At 44.5% G+C, this 22,120-nt stretch overlaps 1 protein-coding gene across 3 annotated transcripts in view; it reads left to right on the top strand.

The window, feature by feature from the left end:
• Positions 1-205: 205 nt before the first annotated feature.
• Positions 206-22,120, top strand: part of Scp2 (sterol carrier protein 2) — an 87,337-nt gene continuing 65,422 nt past the window's right edge. The window contains exons 1-6 of one of the 3 annotated variants that reach the window (XM_006977724.4): positions 206-668; positions 5,628-5,685; positions 7,111-7,182; positions 9,603-9,734; positions 13,021-13,085; positions 16,220-16,346. In XM_006977724.4, the coding sequence (XP_006977786.1) occupies positions 600-668; positions 5,628-5,685; positions 7,111-7,182; positions 9,603-9,734; positions 13,021-13,085; positions 16,220-16,346 (523 nt within the window). In that variant the 5' untranslated portion in view covers positions 206-599. Of the gene's footprint in view, positions 669-1,142; positions 1,257-5,627; positions 5,686-7,110; positions 7,183-9,602; positions 9,735-13,020; positions 13,086-16,219; positions 16,347-22,120 lie in introns of those variants that run through there. The other 2 variants (XR_013049274.1, XM_076564694.1) reach the window with 2 other exon arrangements.

Raw genomic sequence — 22,120 nt, 5'->3', positions numbered from 1 at the left:
TCTGCCTCCCAAAGTGGGGGGGGGGGGAAATTAAAGGCATGCGCCACTAAGCCGGGCTCTGACTAAATTTTTTTTTAAAAAACACGTTATCCACATGTAGAATTCTGACTTTATTCGTGTACCTCGCGTTGTAGCTCACACACCGATTGTTGAAGCTGTCCTCTCTAACAGAGTCAGAACGTTTCTGACACTCCAAAGAATCCTCAGGCTTCTGAGTTCCCCCTGTGGCCGGCCCTTCCATTCCAGGCCTTCCCGCTCTCACTGTAAAGGGCGGAGGCACAGCAACAAAACACGGAGTGGTGCAGATGCCAGGTTATAGGACTTTCTTCCTCCTGCGGGAGAAACTTCGCCTAGGTCTAGATCAGGCACTCAAAACGCCCTATGAACGACGGGCCACTAGGACCGCCGCGCACGCGCAGACACCCTGCGCTGCCGCCTCCCTCCGGTCCCCATAACCCGGCTCCGCCCCCGACGCCGCGGCCCCGCCCCCGACGCCCAGGGCTGGGTACCGCGGCCTCAAAGCGCTCCCGCTCGGCACCGGCTGCAGTCTGTGGGCGACCGTTCCCCTTGCGCTTTCCTTTGGGTCTGCTTCTGGAGCCATGCCTTCCGCTACGTTGACGTCTCCGCGCCTGCGCCGGGTGTTCGTGGTCGGCGTGGGCATGACCAAGGTAAACAGAGCTGTGGGGCGCGGCGCGGGACATCTGCCCCTGTGATGCCCCGCAGCCCCGAGGTGACAGGGAAGCGTGGTCAGGGCACGGTCGCCGTCTGCACTGCCGTCCCATTCCCTCCTAGAGTCGCGTGGGCTGCAGAGAGGCCACTCGTGGGTGTGTGGTGCCCCTCCTGGGGTCGCCGTGTCTCGGGTTTGTTCCCGCAGCTATTGTTTTCTTCACCTTCCTGTTTCCCTTTTCTCTCTGCTGAGCCCGTGAAGGCGCCCCCAAGATAACCTACACCTCATATTTCCTTATATTCTAAATCCCGAGGTAGGCTCGCATCTGTCTGTAGTGTGAGCTTTCGGAGGTGCAGCCAGGACCAGGAGTTCGAGGTCATCGAGGATTATGTAGCAAGACCTTGTTTTCACCAAAGAAAGCAAACCAAAACGACAAAAAAACATTTGGAGCTTGGACGGAGGCCAGGGCTGTGTGACAGAAGAGGAGATTGTGAATGCCACCACCTCTGTAGTGGCTATTAGTGCCCTTCTCAGATAGCAGCAGGTGCGGATGTGGGTAGAAACAAGCGACGCTTGGCTCCTAATGCAGGTGCGGTTCCCTCCATCTTCTGACCATATTGCTGTTTCTCTGGCACTAAGGCGACCAGAAGCTCCCACAGCCACCTCTCTCAATACCCAGACTCCCCTCCGTGCCCTAGTAGTGCCAAGTTACCTGTAGCTTCTGGCTTAACTTTCTGCTGCTTCGCATCGAGGGGCACTACTTACATCAGTTGGCATCCCCTGGTTAACTTCTTTGTGCTCTTAAAGGGACAGATCTTATCTTCTAGTAATCCCTTGATTATCTTGGCTTTCTCACAGAGCCTTGAGCTCAGCTCTAATTTACTTTGATGCACTGAAAATTTTTGTTTAGATGTCTGTAGTCTCCTAATGTATTACTACAGGGTGGGTACCACGATTATTCACTACTGTATTCCCCACAATGATAATCCCTGCTGATCAATATTAGATGGATATACTTTGTGAAAGAGTTACTTGAGAGAATTTTTTTTCTGTGAAAAAAAACAGCCTTAAATTTTATATTATTATTATTATTGTTATTATTTTCAAGATAGGGTTTCTCTGTGTAGCTTTGACTGTCCTGGGACTTGCTCTGTAGACTAGGCTGGCCTCAGACTCAGAGATCATCCTGCCTCTGCCTCCTGAGTGCTGGAGTTAAAGTCGTTCACCACCATTCCTGGCAAGTTTTATATGATCTTAGTATCAGGCTGAGAGCATGCAATTCATTCAAAACATGTAAATAGAAAAGTTGACTAATACCATCCCACTGTTTTTTAGAGGGGGAGCTTTTGATACAGGTGGATAGTAAAACTTTCAAAAGTGTTTTCTAGCTTTAAAAAAAAAAAAAGACAGTATCTTATTATATAGACCTGGCTGGCTTTAAACTTCCCCAGCCCTGGGACTGCAGGTGTCCCCCCACCCCCAGTATGCTCCATTTTAAACAGTCTTCCATTGGTTGTCTAATGTCTGTTTATATGGACTGTATAGAAAAAGCACATTTTTTTTATAAGAAACAAATAAGGTGTGCTTATTTTTTTTTCCATTTGGGAGGTAGAGGTGAAAGAGGCATTAATATTCTTTCCTTAGGGAGAGCTGGGCATGGTGGCGCACGCCTTTAATCCCAGCACTTGGGAGGCAGAGGCAGGCGGATCTCTGAGAGTTCGAGGCCAACCTGGTCTACAAAGCAAGTTCTAGGATAGCCAGGGCTCTCTTACACAGAGAAATCCTGTCTCAAAAAACAAAAAACAAAAAACAAAACAACAACAACAACAACAAAAAATTCATTAGGGAAGAGGAAAGGAATAAAAATGGTTTCTTCATTAAGCATTTATTCAGTATGGGTGCTATGTGTTATATGTGAGCAAAGATGAGGGAAAAAAGCAAGACTGGACTTGGGATCGAACTCACTTGGTAGAGTACTTGCCAAGCATGGGTGAAGGCATGATTCCTCCACTCTTGGGTAAACCAGACGTAGTGGTACACACCAAAGTTCCAGCACTCGGTGGATGGTGGAGCAGAATCAGAAGTTCAAGGTTATCCTCGACTTTACATAGCGAGTTCAGAGCCAGCCTGGGTTACATAAGACCTTATCTTAAACAAAGACCAAGGCCTAGCTAGATGATCAGTGGGTAAAAGTCCGTTCCATCAGCCTTCACACCCTCAGTTTGATCTCTGGTCCTCATGCACTGCTAGGAGAGTGCTGACTCTTAAGTTCTCTGACCTCCCCATGTACTGCAGAGCAAGTGGACCCTACACACACACACACACACACACACACACACACACACACACACACACACTAACAAACTGAAGGTAGATTTTTAAAAACCCACATAAACAAACAAAAAAGGAAAAAAGGTAATTTGGAATTTTTAGTTAAGCATGGAAGATTGAAAACATGAACTTATCTCTTCGTTTCCACCCCCAATCTCATTAAATCAATAAGTAACAATGTGCATTGGAGCAGAAATTATAAGCAGAGATGCCAAAAAATATTTAGAAGATTAAAAGCAGGTAGAAGGCCGGGTGGTGGTGGCGCATGCCTTTAATCCCAGCACTTGGGAGGCAGAGCCAGGCGGGTATATGTGGACAGGCACCAAAACTACATAGAGAAACCCTGTCTCAACCCCCCCAAAACAAACAAACAAACAACTCCCTCCCCCCCAAAAAACCCAACAACAACAACAAAACTAAAAGCACATCGAAGCCAGTTTGGTGACACACTCCTGTAACTCTAGCGCTCTGCAGGTGGTAGCAGAATGATCTCAAAACCAAACCAAACCCAACTACCACCAAAATTCTCGATGTGACACGGTGCCTCCTAGCTTTGTTCTTAGAAAACACACCCAAAATTACACTACCTTCCTGTCATGGGTTGGGGGAATTATTTGAAACGATTCCAGGGAAAAGTCAACTTGCTACGACATTGTCTTCCAGTGGAGCTTAGTAGATGATAAGCTCTACTCATGCTCAGAAAGCATCCTTTAAACTTACAAAAAGTGCGTGCGTGCGTGCGTGCGTGCGTGCGTGCGTGTGCGTGTGTGTGTGTGTGTGTGTAAGAGAGAGAAAGAACGCTCAGATGACAGCTTTATGGAGCTGATTTTGTCCTTGCATCTTTTTGTGGGCTATGGGAAACCCAGGTCACCAGCCTCCTGTGACAAGTCCCTTTACCTGCTGAATCATCTTGCCAGCCCTGTCCAAACTCTTTGTTAATTTTTAAATTAGTTGTTGGTACAGGATATCCAGCCCAGTGCCTTGAGCATGCCAGGAAAATGCTGTAGCATGGAGACAAGATCCTAACCTTCGAAGATAGCAAGTTTGAAGCTATGAGCCTGAGCTAACATATGAGACCCTCTCTCAAAAAAAAAAAAAAAAAAAAAAAAAAAAAAAAAAAAACCAACCTCAACAAACCAACCAACCCACAGATAAAACACACTGAAATACTAACGTTGAGTGGGAGGTGTGAGTTTATGAGATCTTTCACCTTTTATATATACTCCTAGCTCTGTCACTTGAAGAGACCTAGAAAAGTAGCCAAATCTGTGGTCCTCTGGGGTTCTGAAATAGCTTTTATTGTTTCCAGAGAAAGTGTCTTATTTATCCCATTCCAGCCTCAAACTCACTATGTAGCTGAGGATGACTTTGAACTTCTAACCTTCCTGCCTCTACCTCCTGAATATCCAGATTACAGATGTGAGTGTCCTGTCCTGGTTGTGTGGTCCTGGAGGTGGAACCCAGGGCTTCATGCATGTTAGATACTCTGCCAATTGAGTTATATACCTCCAGGCTCCTAGGCCCCCAACCCCTGAAATCTTACTCTATTACGAGAACATGTTGGTTGGAGAAATTGCAAAATCTAGGTGAGGTAAGAGATGATCAAGATAAGTTTGGAGAATTTTGTCATATTAATTGTGAGGAAATCAGGGCCCCCTTGGGTTATGTCAAGATTCAGGTGCCAACTTGACAAAGCTCTCAGTGACCAAAGCTAGGACAGTTTGAACTTTGTGTGTGCGCGTGTGTAAGAGACTGAAGGACAGCCTCGGGTCCCATTCCTCAGGCTCTGTCTACCTTGTTCTGTTGTGATGGACTCTCCCTTGTCTCTGACTCCCAGTGAGCCCCTGTGACCTGTCTGTCCCTGCTAACCCTAGGGCTGGAGTCATAAGTAGGTGGCCACACTGGGGCTTTTTAAGTATGCCCTCACATCCTCACGCAAGGCAAGCATTTTACCAGCTAAATGTTTGGTTTTTGAGACAGGGTCTCTCTACATGCCTCTGACTGTCCTGTAACTGATTGTGTAGATCAGGCTGGCCTTGAACTCAGATCTGCCTGCTTCTGCTCCTGAGTGCTGGGGCTGAAGGTGTGAGCTACCACACCTAGCTAGAATTACTGATTTTTTAAATTTTATTTTACTTGGAGGCAGGCTCTCATGTAGTCCAGGTTGGCCTCCAACTCCCTTTGTAACAATAGATGTAACAATAGATGTAACAATAGATGACCCTTCCATGCTCAATCCCCTTCCCTCCACTTCCTGAGTGCTAGGATTGCACGTGGGAGCCTGTACACGTGGTCTGTGCAGTGCTGGTGATCAAACCCAGAGCTTTATGCATGCCAAGAAAGCATACATTCTACCAATTGAGCTGCAGTCTCAGCCCTGGAACCACTCTTTCGGGATGGTGTGTGTCATAAATCCCAGGCTGCCCCAGAACTTGGTGTGTAGCAAGCCTCCTGCAGGGATTACAGGCCTTGGCCACCATGCCTCATTGCTCTACCCACTTGGACATATCCTTAGTCCAGTACAGTGTTTTTGTTGAATGAATAACTGAATGAATTTCTGTGATACTCTTGTGAAACAAAACAAACCCTCTATACCTGTTTCTATTTATCATCCTCTTCTGTATTCTAGTTCACGAAGCCTGGAGGTCAAAATTCAAGGGATTATCCTGATATGGCAAAGGAAGCAGGTAATAGAAAAGTATTTTTGAACATTGAATAGCTTATTGTGTGGTTTGTGCTTATTCCGTGAGTAGAGCAGCCTTGCAAGCACAAAAAGAACCACCGTCATGGGGAAGAACTCCCATGGAGCTTGTCCTGGGGTGCAGTGGAAAGGGAAGGAAAAGACATATGGGCATGTTTAGCAGCTAAATAGCTGAAGCAGACACCATTGTATACTTTCATGTGTTACTAAGCTGTGTGTTGGGATGGTGACCTACTTAACTTTGTCAACTTGACACAGCCTCGAGTCACCTGAAAAAGGAGTCTCCATTGAGGGATTGCCCAGGTCAGATTGGCCTGTGGGCATGCCTGTGGGGGATTGACTGTTCATGGATGTAGGAAGGCCCAGCCCACTATGGGTGACACCATTCCTTGGGCAAGTAGTTCTGGTTTGTGTAATCAAGTTGGCTAAGCATGAGCTTGTGAACAAGACAGAAAGGGAGTCAGCCAGCAGTGGTCCTCCATGGTTCCTGCCTTTGAGTTCCTGCCCTGATTTCCCTCAGTGATAGACTGTGAAGTGAGGTGCAAGCTAAATAAACCCCCGTCCTTCCCTAAGTTGCTTTTGGTCAGAACGTTTTGTCTCAACAACAGAGTGTAACTGGGACAGATGGCAGAGGCTCTGGGGAGAGGAAAGCAGGGTCATTGTCTCGGTCACTGTTCTCTTGCTATGAAGAGACGCCATGACCAAGGCGATTTATAAAAGAAGACCTTTAACTGGGGGCTGGCTTACAGTGTTAGAGGGTGAGTCCATCGCCATCATAGTGGGGAGCATGGCAGTAGACAGGCAGGCGCTGGAGTGGCCGCGGAGAGCTTACGTCCTGATCTGCAGGCAGCAGGCAGGGAGAAGGCGAACTGGGCTTTTGAAAGCTCAGAGGCCACCCTAGCGACCCACCTCCTCCAACATGGTCGTATAGAGTTGGTTCTGCACTAGGATGAGCTCGGTTGCTAGGGCGCTTGTTTAACCCATTGTGCTCTGACCTCACCACCCCCATACCACAGAAAAGGGGCACGGTGGTCTCCACCTGTGACCCCAGCACTGGGAGGTGGAGGCAGGAGGATTAGCAATTCAAGGTCAGCTTCGGCTACACAGTAAGTTACAGGCCAGCCTGGGCTGCATGCAGAGAGAGACTCATGGAATTTAGTGTATTTATTTTGGGGTGCAGTTAGGAGAGAAAGCATCAGAAAGAAGATATGGAAAAGTGGTGCGCAGTGGCTCAGAGGATGAAGGGGAGGGGGCTCTGGGAGGATTCGGTGGTGACTTTGTCATTCGAACCGGACCAACGACGACGACGACAAAGAAGTAAATGGCGTCTGAAGAAACGCTGTTCTGAATGTGCCTTACCGGAAGCCACGTTGTCCGGTGCTTTCTTGATGAACTTGTCTTGTTTTCACAGGCCAGAAGGCATTGGCAGATGCCCAGATCCCTTATTCTACTGTGGAGCAGGCATGCGTTGGCTATGTGTACGGTATGTAAGCAGAGTGCTCTAAATTATGCTCATAAAATCTAGCAGCAAATTCATAAGTGAACGTTAACCCTCAGGACAGAACTCGGAGGTTACCTCTGTGTGCTGGCTCAGTGTTCTCGCCATTATGGTATTATCAAAACAGGAGGCAAATTACAATGCTGTTTTTGGGAGTTGGCAATATGGCTCAGTTGGTAAAAGCTTCTTCATAGCACTTAAAACAACCACTTAAAAAACAATTCTTAGCTGTCCATGGTGGTGCACGCCTTTAATCCCAGCACTCAGGAGACAGAGGCAGGAGGATCTCTGTGAGTTCAAGGCCAGCCTGGTCTACAGAGTGAGTTCCAGGACAGCCAGAGATACATAGTGAGACCCTGTCTCAAAACAACAACAAAACAAACACACATTTTCAGTTGGGTATGCTGGTTTGTGTCTGTAATCCCAACACTTGGGAGGCTGAGGCAGCTGGATGTCTGTGAGTTCCAGGCAGCCTGTCAGATCTACATAGCGAGACCCTGTCTTGGGGTGAAAGAAAAAGAAGGAAGTCTGTACCCTTTGACTCACATCTACCCATTTCTCATACCTACTCCACTGTAAATACCGGGGAGTGAACTTAGAACTTTGTACAGACTAGACAAGCCATTTCCTCAGCCCACTGCTGCATTTTGGCAATTATACTTTTAAATTAATACAATTTAGAATTTAAATTATACAATTAAAAATGGTATTTTTACCATTGAAAGCTACTAGCTTATATGTTAGAAGTAATGGTATCCTGTTCTTAGCTAGTCAAAATAACTAAAATGTATGATACTATTGATGAGTCTTCGTGCATAGCCATCATTGATTTGCTTTACTTTTCACGATACCAGGAGAATCCATGCGTTTATTACCATGGCACTGGTGAGCCTTGCCATTTTTTAGAAGACTCCTGGCAAGTCTGAACCCCCAGCTGCTGTCATCTCGCTGTTCCCACGTTCCTGCCTTGTGGGCCGTGTTACTTGGGGTGTGTGTGTGGGAGGTCATGTTTGTACTCAGTGTGGGTCATTTTCTGTAAGGCCTGGATGCATACAGAATCTCTACAACTTAGTGGAAAAAAATTTTTTTGAGACAGGGTCTCGCGCAGCCCAGGCTGGCCTCAAATTTAAGGATGGTCTTGAACCTCTGATCCTGTTGCATGCATCTACTGGATGATGTAATAATGGGGATGCACCACTATACCCGATTTATGCAGTGCTGGGGGTTGAACCCAGGTCCTTTGCATTCTAGGCAAGCACTCTACTAACTGAGCTATGTCCTTAGCCACAAAGCTTCCTGAAGTTTTTTTGGATGCAGTGTCACATTATTCTCATGGTGGTTTCTAACCTGTAGACTTCAGCAATCCGTCCGTCCACTTTAGCCTCCTGGGAAGCCAAAACTTATAGTCTGTGCTACCATATGTGGTTTAAATCGTGGAACGTTTATATGAAAAGTAGATAGTGGCCTTGTGATGGCCTTTAACAATATATGTGTGAGAATCAAGTGTCCATGAACCATCATTTCTTTTATTACAACTCGGTGAGAGTGAATTATTTGCTGTTACCTGATGTGGTGGCTTGAAAGAAAATAGCCCCCAAAGGGCTTTGTTGGAGTAGGTGTGGAGAAAGTAGAGAAAGTGTGTCACTGTGGAGGTGGGCTTTGAGGTCTCCTGTGCTCAAGATATTCCCAGTGAGACAGTCAACTTCCTGTTGCTTGCAAGTTGTAAGACTCTTAGCTACTTCTCCAGAACCATGTCTGCCTGTACACTGCCATGTCCCATCATGATGATGATAACTAAACCTCTGAAACTGTAAGCTGCCACCTCAATTAAATGTTTTCCTTTATAAGAGTTGTCATGGTCATGGTGTCTCCTCACAGCAGTGGAAACCCTAACTACGTTACCTGCTGTTTACTTCCTTCCATATAAAGGAAGTATAAGGTGCAAGGTTGTGATCAGGGACGCAGTCTAGCAAGTACTAGGGTCCAGGTTCCAATCCTGGCTGGAACAGGAGGAGACAGGAAGAGGAAGACATCAGAAGTGCATGCTTCTTTGCTGCCCTCTGTGAGGGTCCGGCCTGGAACCTCAGCTCTCAGGAGGCTAAGACAGAAGGACTGCTGTGAGCACCGGGCCATCCTGAGCTACATGAAGCCCTGTCTCAAGGGAAAAAAAAAAGGAAAGAGAGTGCATGTAAAGATTTGTTGTGACTGCTTTTTATGTTTGCACAATCAGAGACAGTCAGTGCTATGGCTGTTTCTGACTCAGAGGTCACAGTGCATTGCCATCCTGCCTGTGTTGGACACTAGGACAGTCCTAACAGTGAAAGCATTGTCACATGGGCATGCTGGACTGCAGCCCCACGGTTTCTGTGCTGTGGGCGGTAACGTTCTGTCTTGTTTCTCTGTAGGGGACTCCACCTGTGGCCAGAGGGCTATCTATCACAGCTTGGGATTGACCGGCATTCCTATAATCAACGTCAACAATAACTGTTCCACTGGTTCAACTGCTTTGTTTATGGCCCGGCAACTGATTCAAGGAGGTAAGGCATGTTTACTTATTATTATTATTATTTAGTGTTTTATATTATTTTATGTATGGATGTTTTGCCTGCACATATGTCTGCCCCACATGCTGTGACCACAGAGCCAGGAGAGGGCATCAGATCTCCTGGGATTGGAGTTATAGATGGCTGTGAGCCACCAACTAGTGCCCTTCACCACTGAGCTTTCTCTCCAGCCCTGAGTGTTTGCTTATTGCTCTAATGTTCTTTTAAAAAGTTTTCTAAAATATTTATTTATTTGTTTGTGTGTCCAAATTCGCCAAGGCACATACATAAATTGAGGCCAGAGGACCACTTATGAAAGTTGGTTCTTTTCTTCCATCGTGTGGTTCCTGGGGATTGGACTCAGGTTGTCAGGCTTGGTGGCAAGGAATTTCACCTGCAGAACCATCTTGCTGGTCCTTGTCTTGGGTTCTTAAATGAATATGGGGTTATTGTCTCCTTTTAATCACTTCTGTGTGTTGCCACCCGGGAAAGATTGCTCTGTAACATATTGACATATAAAATGTATTGCTTTCAAAACGAACCTTTGTTCATTTTGTGGTATTTGTTTTTGTGGTATTGGCGATGAAACCAGGGGCCTTGAGGACCCCAGGCAGGCACCGTACCACCAGGCAGTGGTCCCCAGTGCCTCCCAAAGGCTTTGTTGAAATAAAGTTCCCATGTCATGAAGTTTACGGTGACGAGGTATGGTCATAAGGTCCAGCCATCGTCACTGTGTGTTTTAGAGCATTCCATCACTGTGATGAAAACCTTGTTTCAAGGAGTAAGATCACAAGCCCAAGAAAACCAGCCGCCGTCACTCCTGGTTTCTTATCCACCTTGGGCCCTCGCTGCCGCCACCTGCTTCTTGTCTCTGTGAACTCATCTGTTCCTCTCGGTGGCGTCATGAGACACAGGCCATGTCACTTCACTCAGTCTGTTGTTTCAAAGTTCATTCTTAGAGCATGTGCCAGTATTTATTCCCGTTTATGGACAAATAGCATTCTGCTTCATGGCTAAGCTTTAGCTTATCTGTGTGTTCATCTTTTGATGGACATTATTGGTTCTCCTTTTTGGCTGTTATGAAGAATACTACCATAAGCATTTATGCACAGGGTTTTTGTTTCGTTTTGTTTTGGTGGCCAAATATTTTCATGTGCGCATGCATATGTCTATATCTATTTATATCTATATAAAGTATATATTAATGGATCATAGTCTCATTTCCAAACTTACTGGGCCTTTTATTGGGCCCTCTTCTTGTCTGCCGATTTGATGATTGTTCTACTGCACAGGGCTCTGAATTCGGAGCTTGTAATCTTCCTGCGCCGTAAGCCGGTGCCTCAACCTCTTCCTGGTACTGTCGTCTTGTTGTCTTTAAAGTTGATGCCCCCCTTTCTCCTTCCTTGTTCTCCTTCTCTCTCCCCTACCCACCCCTCCCCCTCCTCTCTCTCTCTCTGTCTCTCTGTCTGTTTCTCTCTCTCTCTCTCTCTCTCTCTCTCTCTCCCTGTCTGTCTGTCTGTCTGTCTGTCTGTCTGTCTGTCTGTCTGTCTGTCTTTCCTCTCCCTCTTCCTTCATGCTGGTGACTGAACTCAGGACTCCATGCCTGCTGATCAAGTGCTCGACCCCTGAGCTGCATCCTCCAGTAGCTCTTTCTTTCTTTCTTTTAAAGAAAAGTTTTGGTAGTTTTTTGTCACGTTTTGCTCTTCACTTGAACTTTAATATAATTTTTAGATTTCTTTTCCTCCTCAATCAATTCTTTTGAGACTTTATTTGGAATCCCCTTTTTTTTTTTTTTTTGGTTTTTTCGAGACAGGGTTTCTCTGTGTAGCTTTGCGCCTTTCCTGGAGCTCACTTGGTAGCCCAGGCTGGCCTCGAACTCACAGAGATCCGCCTGGCTCTGCCTCCCAAGTGCTGGGATTAAAGGCGTGCGCCACCAACGCCCGGCTGGAATCCCCTTTAAGTTTAATTAAAATCATAGTTAAATTTAAAGTATTTAAAAATTATAACTTTATATTTTTTTGTTTGGTTTATTTTATGTGTATGACTGTTTGGCCTGCGTGTATGTCTGTGTACCAAGTGCATGGCTGGTGCCCATGGATGCCAGAAGAGGTGTTATATCTCCTGGAACTGGAGTTAAAGACAGTTGTCAGCCACCATGTGGGTGCTGGGAATTGAACCTGGGTCCTCTGGAAGAGGAGTCAGTGCTCTTAACCGCTGAGCCATCTCTCCAGCTGCTGTAAATAGCTTTTTATATTTGTTTTTTACTGAAACATTTCACACTAATAGAAAATTTTCTTAGTATAATGAGACTCAGGGGCAGAATTAAGCTCCTTCTTGATTTTTCAATAGGTAGAGGTGTGTGCCACCAAGCCTGAGTTTGATCCCTGGAATGCACATAAGTGAAGGAGAACCAACTCTTCCACATTTCCCTCTGACCTCCACATGTGCTGCTCGAACACACACACACACACACACACACACACACACACACACACACACACACACCAACTCAATAAATGTGAAAAATAATCGTCACTGTAGTTTTTAAGTGATCACATCTGAGGGGGCTGGGGGATGGCCGGGTCAAATGCTTGCTATGCACATGTAAGGATCTGAGTGCCGATCCCTAGCACCCATGTAGAAAATCCTGTCTTGCAGGAGTGGTGGCATAGGCCTTCAATCCCAACACGGAGTTCAAGCTAGCAAAGAGGTACATAGTGATACCCTGTCAAAAAAAAATTAAAAGGGCCAGGCATGGTGCCATATACCTGTAATCCCAGTGCCTGGTGCCGGGAAGGTGGAGGCAGCAGGGTCCCTGGAGCTGGCTATCCAACTAGTGTAGGCAAAGCAGTGACCTTCAGGTTCAGAGAGACCTGTCTCAATAACAAGGTGGAGGGGAGTGATTGGGGGAGACCCTTAACATCCACCTCTGGTCTCCACGTGCATGCACAAGTATGCACACCTGCATGTGCACCATACACAAACACAAGTGTATACATATGCACAAATAAATAAATAATTGTATAGGATTATGGTATGCCTGTTTATTTCATGTAAATTGATATTTATTTATATTTTGTTTTGTTTTTGAGACAAATTTTGTTGTAGTTCTGGCTGTCCCAAAACTCAAGGAGATCCACCTGCCTCTGTCTCCCAAATACTGGAATTAAAGGTGTGTGCCACATACCTGGAGTAGATTAATATTTATATTGAAATATTTAATAGTATTTTGTTGTGTGCCTAGAAATTTAAAATTTCAAAAAATTACAATTCCTTTAAGGTGTGGCAGATTGTGTGTTGGCTCTTGGTTTTGAGAAGATGGAGAAGGGGTCCCTTGGAATAAAAGTGAGTCTCATTTATTATTATTTTGCAATTGTTTTAACACTATGAGAAAACTGTCCATATGACCATCATAAATAGTCTCTTAGTAAGCAACAGAGAATATGATTTGATGTTTTAAAAAATACATATATTTTAAGATTTACTTGTTTTTATTTCTTTGTACAAGCGCGCGCATATGTGTGTGTGTGTGTGTGTGTGTGTGTGTGTGTGTGTGTGTGTGTGTGTGTATGTGTGTGTATGTGTGAGTGATTCTGTGCTACATGTGCTGGGGTACCTGCAGAGGCCAGAGGAGGGTATGGGATCCCCTGGATTTGGAGTTTTTGGGCCTCCCATTGTGGATGCAGGGAACAGAGCTTTAGCTGCTTGAGTTCTCTGAATTGCTGAGCCATCTCTCCAGCCCATGATTTGACATTTTACTTTACTATGACAGGGTCTCATGAGCCCAGACCAGCCTCAGCCTCACTTTGTAGTTGAGGATGCTCTTGAACTTCTGGTTCAAGGCAGGTTCCTTGGTACTTTAAGGAAAACAACTGGCTGTTATGTGTGCTGCCCCTAGGTGGATCTCTGTGGAGAAGCTCCTGCTTGGCCTCAGTTCCATGTTTGTCCTACTGTATAACGTAGTACAACTTTCCGCTTTTTATAGGTTGCCATGCACTGAAGCAACATTTCCTTCTAATAGAAACAAGAGTTACTATTTTGAGCAGGAAGGAGAGCCTGCTGAGGAGACGGGGCTCACCGGGGTGCCAAGCTGCTGACCTGAGCTTGATCCCTGGAACACTTGTGGTAGAGAGAACTAGTTCCTGCAAGTTGTTCTCTCACCTCCACAGACATGCCTTGATGTGCTCATGTCCACACCCCCAACCCCACACACCAAATACGTTTTTTTTTTTTTTTTTTTTAAAAAAAAACCAGGAATGCTTGCTTTGTGAGAATACTAGTCACAGCAGCAGTACCTGTCAGGGAACCGTTAGTACACTTTGTTGTTGAGTAACTGAGGAACTGAATTTTAAATTTAATTTTAACTAATTTAAGATTAAATTAATACTCTGTTCCATCACTGAAAACGTTTTGATATATTTGGGATAACTTGGGCCCATAAATCTGTTTTTACAACTGTAATTTCATGAAATCTAAATGTAATGTGTATTAAATATTCCCGATGAAAATTTACTTCTAAATTGGGGTGTGTCATAGGAGTAAAATATACAGTTTTGTTTTTGTTTTTGTTTTTGTTTTTGTTTTTGTTTTTGTTTTTGTTTTTGTTTTTGTTTTTGTTTTGAGACAAGGTTCTCTTTGTAGCCCTGGCTGTCCTGGAACTCGCTTTGTAGACCAAGGGGCCTCGAACTCACAGAGATCCGCTTGCCTCTGCCTCCCAAGTACTGGGATTAAAGGCATTCATTCGACACCACATCTGGCTTATACACAGTATTTTGATGACTTAATTTGATAAAAGAAGATAACTCAGGAGGCAAAGCCAGGCCACCAGATCTCATTACAGATGGTTGTGAGCCACCATGTGGTTGCTGGGAATTGAACTCAGGACCTCTGGAAGAGCAGCCAGTGTTCTTAACTTCCAAGCCATCGCTTCAGCCCCAATGAGCAGAATCTTAAGCTGACATGTTCATGCCTTTATTCCCCGAGTCTTGAATAGTTACTGCTTGAGTAGTGGATAGCGAATGTTTGATATTTTCTTTTTTTTTAATTCACTGGGTGGAGAGATGGATCAGCAGTTAGGAGCCCTGCCTGCTCTCCCAGAAGACCTGCATTTGATTTCTAGCATCTGTATGGTGGCTCTCAACTGTCTGGGGGGCACCACATGGTACACAAGGCATACATGCAGCCAAAACATACATACATATAAAATAACAAAGTATTTTTAAAACCTAAGGAAAAAAACTTAAATTCCATGTGTTTGTTTTTTGTGTGTGTGTCCTTGTGAGTGTCTTCACATGTCATGGCTTGAAGTCAGAGGTAACTTGCAGGAGTTGGTTCTCTTGTTCTACCATGTAGGTTCCAGGGATCAAATTCAGGTCATCAGACTGTGTGGGAAGAGCCTCTACTGCTAACCCATCTCCCTGGCCCTGTAAACATTTCTTAAAAGAATTAATAAGCCAAGCTTGGTGATCCCAGCACTCGGGAGGCAGAGGCAGAGGATCTCTGTGAGTTCTAGGCCAGCCTGGTCTACATAGTGAGGTCCAGGACAGCCAGGGCTATGTAGAGAGACCCTTTCTCTCTCTCTTTTTTTTTTTTAAATTTTTTTTTTAGATTTATTTATTTATTATGTATACAGAAGAGGGCGCCAGATCTCATTACAGATGGTTGTGAGCCACCATGTGGTTGCTGGGAATTGAACTCAGGACCTCTGGAAGAGCAGTCGGTGCTCTTAACCTCTGAGCCATCTCTCCAGCCCGAGAGACCCTTTCTCAAAACAAAAACAAAACCTGGGAGAAAGAAAAAAAAAAATAGTAATCAAGGAAGTATATATATTTTTTGAGACAGGGTCTCGTGTGACCTGAACTGGCCTCTGACTTGCTGTGGGATCCCACAAAAGTTTCCTAGTGAGATCTGAGCTTGCTTTACATGGCAGGGCTGCATTAGGGGATGGCTTGACCACATGACATGCATGGTCACCAGGTGGTTGGGATGGTCTGCACTTGGCTGTGCTGGGGGGGGGGGGCGGTCTTCCGCTCCACCCCTTGGCATTTCTTTAAAAGCCCTTTAGTAGAGACAGAAAGGGCCGCTGGGTTTTGACCCAGGCTCTCCCGTGTTTTCTGTCTGTCTCTCTCTTCTGTATTTCTATCTACATATTCCTCACTTCTCCCTGCTCAAGAGAACCCTGGGGGGCGGGCAGGCGGGCGGGCGGGCAGGGAAGAGGGTTCTGGTCTCTTTCAACTTGCTATGTAGCTAAGGCTAGTTTTAAACTCTTGACCCTCCTACCTCTACCTCCCGAGTGTTGGAATGTGCACCATACCCAGCTTCTCATGTTTTCCTGTGACAAAGTATTTCTCGATGATTTTATTGACATGCCATTTTTTGTTTACTGTGCTCTTAGGATAAACAAATGTCTTAGCAATATTGTAAGTTGCAAGAAACACTTTTATATCAGCTGCTCATTAATTTTATTTTTTCTCTTTAAGTTTGCAGATAGGTCCAATCCGATTGACAAACATCTTGATGTCTTGATCAATAAGTATGGATTGTCTGCCCACCCTATTGCTCCACAGATGTTTGGGTCTGCTGGGAAAGAGCATATGGAAAAATATGGTATGTTAAAAAAAATCAAAAAACAAAACAAAACAAAAAAACACCTTTTAGAGCCGTGGTTCTCAACCTGTGGTTTGTGACCCCTTTGTGTGTGTGTGTGTGTGTGTCACAGGACCATTTCACAGGGGTCACCTGAGAGCATCCTGCATATTAGGATGCCTTTTATGATTCACAACAGTAGCAAAATTACAGTTACAAAGTAGTAGCGAATATTTTTTCTTTTTCTTTTTCTTTTTTCTTTTTTTTTTTTTGAGGCAGGGTTTTTCTATGTGACTTTGGAGCCTGTCCTGGAACTCCCTCTGTAGACCAGGCTGGCCTTGAACACACAGAGATCCTCCTGCCTCTGCCTCCCAAGTACTGGGATTAAAGGTGTGCGCCACCACCGCCCGGCTGCAAATAGTTTTGTGGTTGGGGTCACCACAACATAAGGAACTGTATTAAAGGGGTGAAGCATTAGGAAGGTTGAGACCGCTGCTGGCACACACCTTTAAACCTGCACAGAGGCAGTTGAATCTGTTTGAGTTCAAGGCCATCCAGGTCCACATAGTGAGTTCCAGGCCAGCCTGCCCCAAAATAATAGCAACAGCATCACCTTTCAGGCTTATTACTAGTTATATTTGTGCAATAAGAAATAACAGGTATTTGTTAAAGACATGTGGAAGAGACTGGAATATATAAGATGTAAATAAAATAGCTTCTCTTTAATTAATTTATTTTTACTGTGTATGGGTACTTTGCCTGTGTGTTAGTCTGTGCATCGCATGCATGCCTGGTGCCCTTGGAGATGAGAAGGTGTCCGATCCCCTGGAACTGGAGTTACAGGTGGTTGTCAGCCATGACATGGGTGCTGGGGATTGAACCCAGGGCTTCATGAATGTTAGGCAAGCACTGTCAACTAAGCCACACCCCTAGCTCTGCCAGGGGATCTTTTATGAGGACACTAACCCTGTTCATGAAGGTCCTTCCTCCTAATACTAGCACCTTGGGAATTAGATTTCAATATGTGAATTTTGGTGGGGACATGAGCATTGAGTTCACTGCCTCCCTCCAAAGGCCCCATCTCCCAGTCATTCAGGCCAGGTTTAACATTGGAATTTAGGGGGGGAGATGCTAGAAATATCTTTGAGGTTCTTTGATAATGTCACAGATGAGAGCTTAACATCTCATTGGGAAGTGGAGGAAGATCCCAGTGTATCCAGTAACTTACTGTGTAGCAAGGAGGGTCGTTTTTAGTTGTTCATGTGTTTGTATTTACCGGTGCTGACAGGTGACTGCAGCACCTTGCTCCCAGAGGCTCTGCGTTCCTCCTTCACAGCACTGGGGATCGAGTCCACCAAGCCTGGCTTTCAGTTCTGTTTTTTTAAACATGAAAACACTCTTGTCTTGACTAATAATAACAGAAAAACGCAAAAGCCATCTTGCTAATACTCTCTCTCCAGTTATGGTAAGCTTGGCAACACAGGAGGGCAGAGTACAGGAAATCGGAGCTGTTAGATGCTGCTGGTGGACGTGAAATGGGAATCTAGAGATTCCTCTTCAATGAATGATCTCCTGGCCTTACCTTCCAGTGTATGGACGGTGTTTCTATGTGGTTGATATCATAGCACTGTGTGTAGAAGATTCCTCAGTAGAGCACTGGGTTAAGTAATCAGCTTGGGTGGTTTTTAAAAAAATCTATCTTGCAAATGAAGTTATAAGGAATTTTGCAACAAATTGTTTGACTATCATGTAGAACTTAAGTTTCCTCGCTTTCTAGACAGGGATGTGACTAGATTACAGTTTTGTTTGTTTCTTATTCTTTGTGTGCATCTGTGAACATGAGTGTGGGTACTCATGTGCCATGCCATGCACGTCGGTTCTCACCCTCCACCTTGTCGAGGCAGGGTCTCTCTTCCTGCTTCTTCTGCCCTGGACTATGTTCTGCAGGCTAGTGGTCCTTGGGTGTGCAGATGATTCTCCTGCCTCTGTCCCCTCTCTCATAGGTTCATTGTGAGTTACAGATATTTGCTTCTGCATCTGCATTTTTTGTTTGTTTTTGTTTTTTGAGACAGGGTTTCTCTGTGTAGCTTTGAGTTTTTCCTGGAACTCACTCTGTAGCCCAGGCTGGCCTCGAACTCACAGAGACTTGCCTGCCTCTGCCTCCCGAGTGCTGGGATTAAAGGCATGCACCACCACCAGCCTGGCAACATCTGCATTTTTAACTAGGTTCTGTGTATCAAACCCAGGTCATGAGGCTTGTGTGGCAACTCTTACACCCACAAAGTCCTCTCCCTGGACCAATAATTTAAAAATTGAAATTGTTCATGGTTGTCAGTTGAGAGATTATCAGTTTTGAAAGATAGTATGATTCACTTTTAGACTTAGGGACTTATGAAGAGTTGTTGCCCTAATGGTTTTCACTTTTTTCCTTTTCCTTTTTTTAATTTTGAGACTGGGTTTCTCTATGTAGTCCTAGCTTTCCTGGATCTTGCTTTGTAGACCAGGCTGGCCTCGGACTCAGAGATCCGCCTGCCTCTGCCTCCCAAGTGCTGGGATTAAAGCTGTGCACCACCACTGCCTGAAACTTTTCACATTTATTTTGAAATAATTTCAGACTTCATGGACAGTGTGGCACAAAATAGTACAAAAAAATTCCTAGTACCTTTTTCCTAGATTATTTATATTTTGCTATCCTTATTTTTATTTTTAGTATCTTTTATCTATATTATTATGTAACTTAAATGTTTGGGAGCAGGCCACTTTAATCCCAGCCCATGTAGAAGGATATCTGTGAGGTCAAGACCAGCCTGATCTGCATAGTGAGTTCTAGACTAGCTAGGGCTACATAGTAAGACCCTGTCTAAAGAAAAGAGTAAATTACAAACTTTCACAGCTAAATTATAAAAATCAAAATCAAGAAATTAACATCAGGGCTGGAAAGGTGGCTCAGAGGTTAAGAGCACTGACTGCTCTTCCAGAGGACCCAGGTTCAATTCCCAGCACCCACATGGTGGCTCACAACCATCTATAATGAGATCTGCTGCCCTCGTCTGTATACATAATAAATAAATCTTTATTTAAAAAGAAAGAAAGAAAGAAGAAAGGAAGGAAGGAAGAAATTAACTTTAGCTGGGCAGTGGTAGTGCACACCTTTTATCCCAGCACTCAGGAATTCAAGGCCAACTTGGTCTACAGAGTGAGTTCCAGGACTTCCAGGACTGTTTCACAGAGCAATCCTGTCTCGATAAACCAAAAAAAGACAAAAGAAAAAAAAAAAAAGATATTAATATCAAGTCAAGTCTATCGATGCCTGTGTCTGAGCTGTTGTAAGAGAATTGCTTGAGCCCAGGCCTCCAAAGCCAGCCTGGACACCATAGCTAAACTCCAGTCTTTCTCTACTTCAAGAAAAAAATTAGTCAATATTAACATGATACTGTTACCCAATCTGCAGGGTGTACTCCTAATTTCACTAATTTATCCCACACGTACCATTTTCTGGCTCCAAAGTCCCTCATGATTTTGTTGTTTGCTTTTTTTTTAAAAATTAAAAAAAAAAATTGCTAACTGGTAGTGGTGCACTGTTAATCCCAGCACTCAGGAGGCAGAGACAGGCAGATCTCTGTGAGTTTGAGGCCAGCCTGGGGGCTACAGAGTGAGTTCCAGGACAGCCAGGACTACACAGAGAAACCATGTCTCAAAACAAAACAAAACTTAAAAGTTTTTACTTTTTACGTGGGTGACTGTCTTGCTTGCATATGTGTCTGTGTACCAGCTGCACAGAGGCCAGAAGAGGGCAGTGGATCCCCTGAAACTGGAATTACAAACAGCCATGTGGGTGCTGAGAATTGAACCCGTGTCCTCTGGAAGAGCAGTACTCTTAACTGCTGAGCCATCTCCCCAGCCCCTGTTGTTTGTGTTTCAATGTTTTTTTTTTTTTTTTTTTGTTGTTGTTGTTTTTATTTTATCTTTTCTGAGACAGGATCTGATTCAGCACAGACTAGCCTGAACTGTGAGTCTCAAGGCTGGCTTTGAACTCCTGATCCTCCTGCCCCTGTCTCTTGAGTACCCACATTACAGGGGTGTACCATCATGCCCTGCTGTACCCCCACCCCCATTTTGGTTATGTTTATCAAGTTTGATGTTAATTTACTCTGTTTTTGAACTTAGGGCTGCACTAGTTAGGCCTCATTCGACACATTGAAATCACGGGGAAGTTTTTGTTGTTGTTGTTTTATTATTTCCTGTGGTGCTGGGGATTCTGGGCCTGTCCTAGTCAAGTGTCCTGTCTCTGGGGCCTGTCTGTCACTGGGCCCTAGCCCACTAGCCCTGGGTGTTAGTTTTAGACTTGCCTCATAAAAAAAGGATTGATTTTCACTTTTAATGCTCTGCAGCCATTTATGGAGCATTGGGATGGCAGGATCTTTGTAGATTTGGTAGAATTTGGTATGACATGGTCTGAATCCAATTTTTTTTTCTTTTTTCTTTTTTTTTTTTATGTTGGGTAGTTGCCTAGCAATTGTCTTTGTGCTATTTGTTTTTCTTTTCTTTTCTTTTTCTTTTTCTTTTTTTTTTTTGATTTTTTTCGAGACAGGGTTTCTCTGTGTAGCTTTGCACCTTTCCTGGAACTCACCACCGCCCGGCTATTTTTCTTTTCTTTCTTTCTCTTTTTCATCTCTCTGTGACAGGATTTCAGGCTGGCCTCAAACTCACAGAGATCCGCCTGCATCTGCCTCCTGAGTGCTGGGATGACAGGTGAGCGCCACAGCGGCCACTGCCCTGCCCTTCCCTGTCCTGTGTTCTTTCCTCTTTCCTTGCTCTTCCTCTCTTTCCTTCTCCTCCCCTCCCTTCATCCCCCCACCTTTTTTTTTGAGACAGGTTTAATGTAGCCCACCTAGGCTGGCCTCTAACTCTTAAGTAGTTGAGGATGTGCTTGAACTCCTGATGATTCCAGCATCACCTGAGTGCTGGGATTACAGGCTTGCATCACTACATCCATTTTTTGTGGTCCTTGGGATTGAAACCAGAGTCTCCAAATGCTAGATCCCTACCAACTGATCTACGTCCTCAGCCTAATTTCATGTATTTCTTTTAGGTTACATATTCTATTTCCAATGGGATCAAGTTTAGTAAATCTCTATTTCGCCAGGAAATTACCCATTTCACTTAGATTTTGATAATCAGCTTGATAAGGACTCTAAACACTAATGTCTATTATTTATTGACTGATTTAAAAAAATCACTTACAATTTAAAGTTCTATTTTTGGAGGCCTGGGAGGATGGCTCAGAGAAGAGCACTTGCTGTACAAGCATAAGGACCTGAGTTCGAATCCCCAGGACCCACACATCACACACAAATATAGCACTTACACATGCGCACACAGTAAATAAAGATTTAAAAACAAGTCCTTTATTTCTATTATAGGAACTTTTTTTCTCTAGTTCACACTTGGAGAGAGCGTTGTTCTCTTCCCATGGTGGTTTTTGAGTGACTATGGGCTGCCCTCTCTCCTCTGGACTGTTTTCCTTCAGGCTGCTCTTGTTTCCCCAAAGGTCTGTGGTTGGGATTTGGCCTTTTTCTGTGTTTGTTTTTTCTCTTTTCCTAACTTACGGAGATTTTGAGGTTTGGGCATCACCATTTTTCTGGTTTTGCTAATTATATGGTACTGTACACTCATGCTTTTCCTTCTTATTTCTATTATTTCTGGAGGCTCTAGAGACAGATGTGGCAGCTTCCATTGGCCTTGGAAATCCTGGTACTGATGTATTTTTAAACTTACATGTTTTCTTAAGTTTT

This window comes from Peromyscus maniculatus, chromosome 2 (assembly GCF_049852395.1).
Source record: "Peromyscus maniculatus bairdii isolate BWxNUB_F1_BW_parent chromosome 2, HU_Pman_BW_mat_3.1, whole genome shotgun sequence".
NCBI classification, from domain to species: domain Eukaryota; kingdom Metazoa; phylum Chordata; class Mammalia; order Rodentia; family Cricetidae; genus Peromyscus; species Peromyscus maniculatus.
Note: the sequence above shows the minus strand (reverse complement) of the source record. Positions and strands in the feature narration are given on the sequence as shown.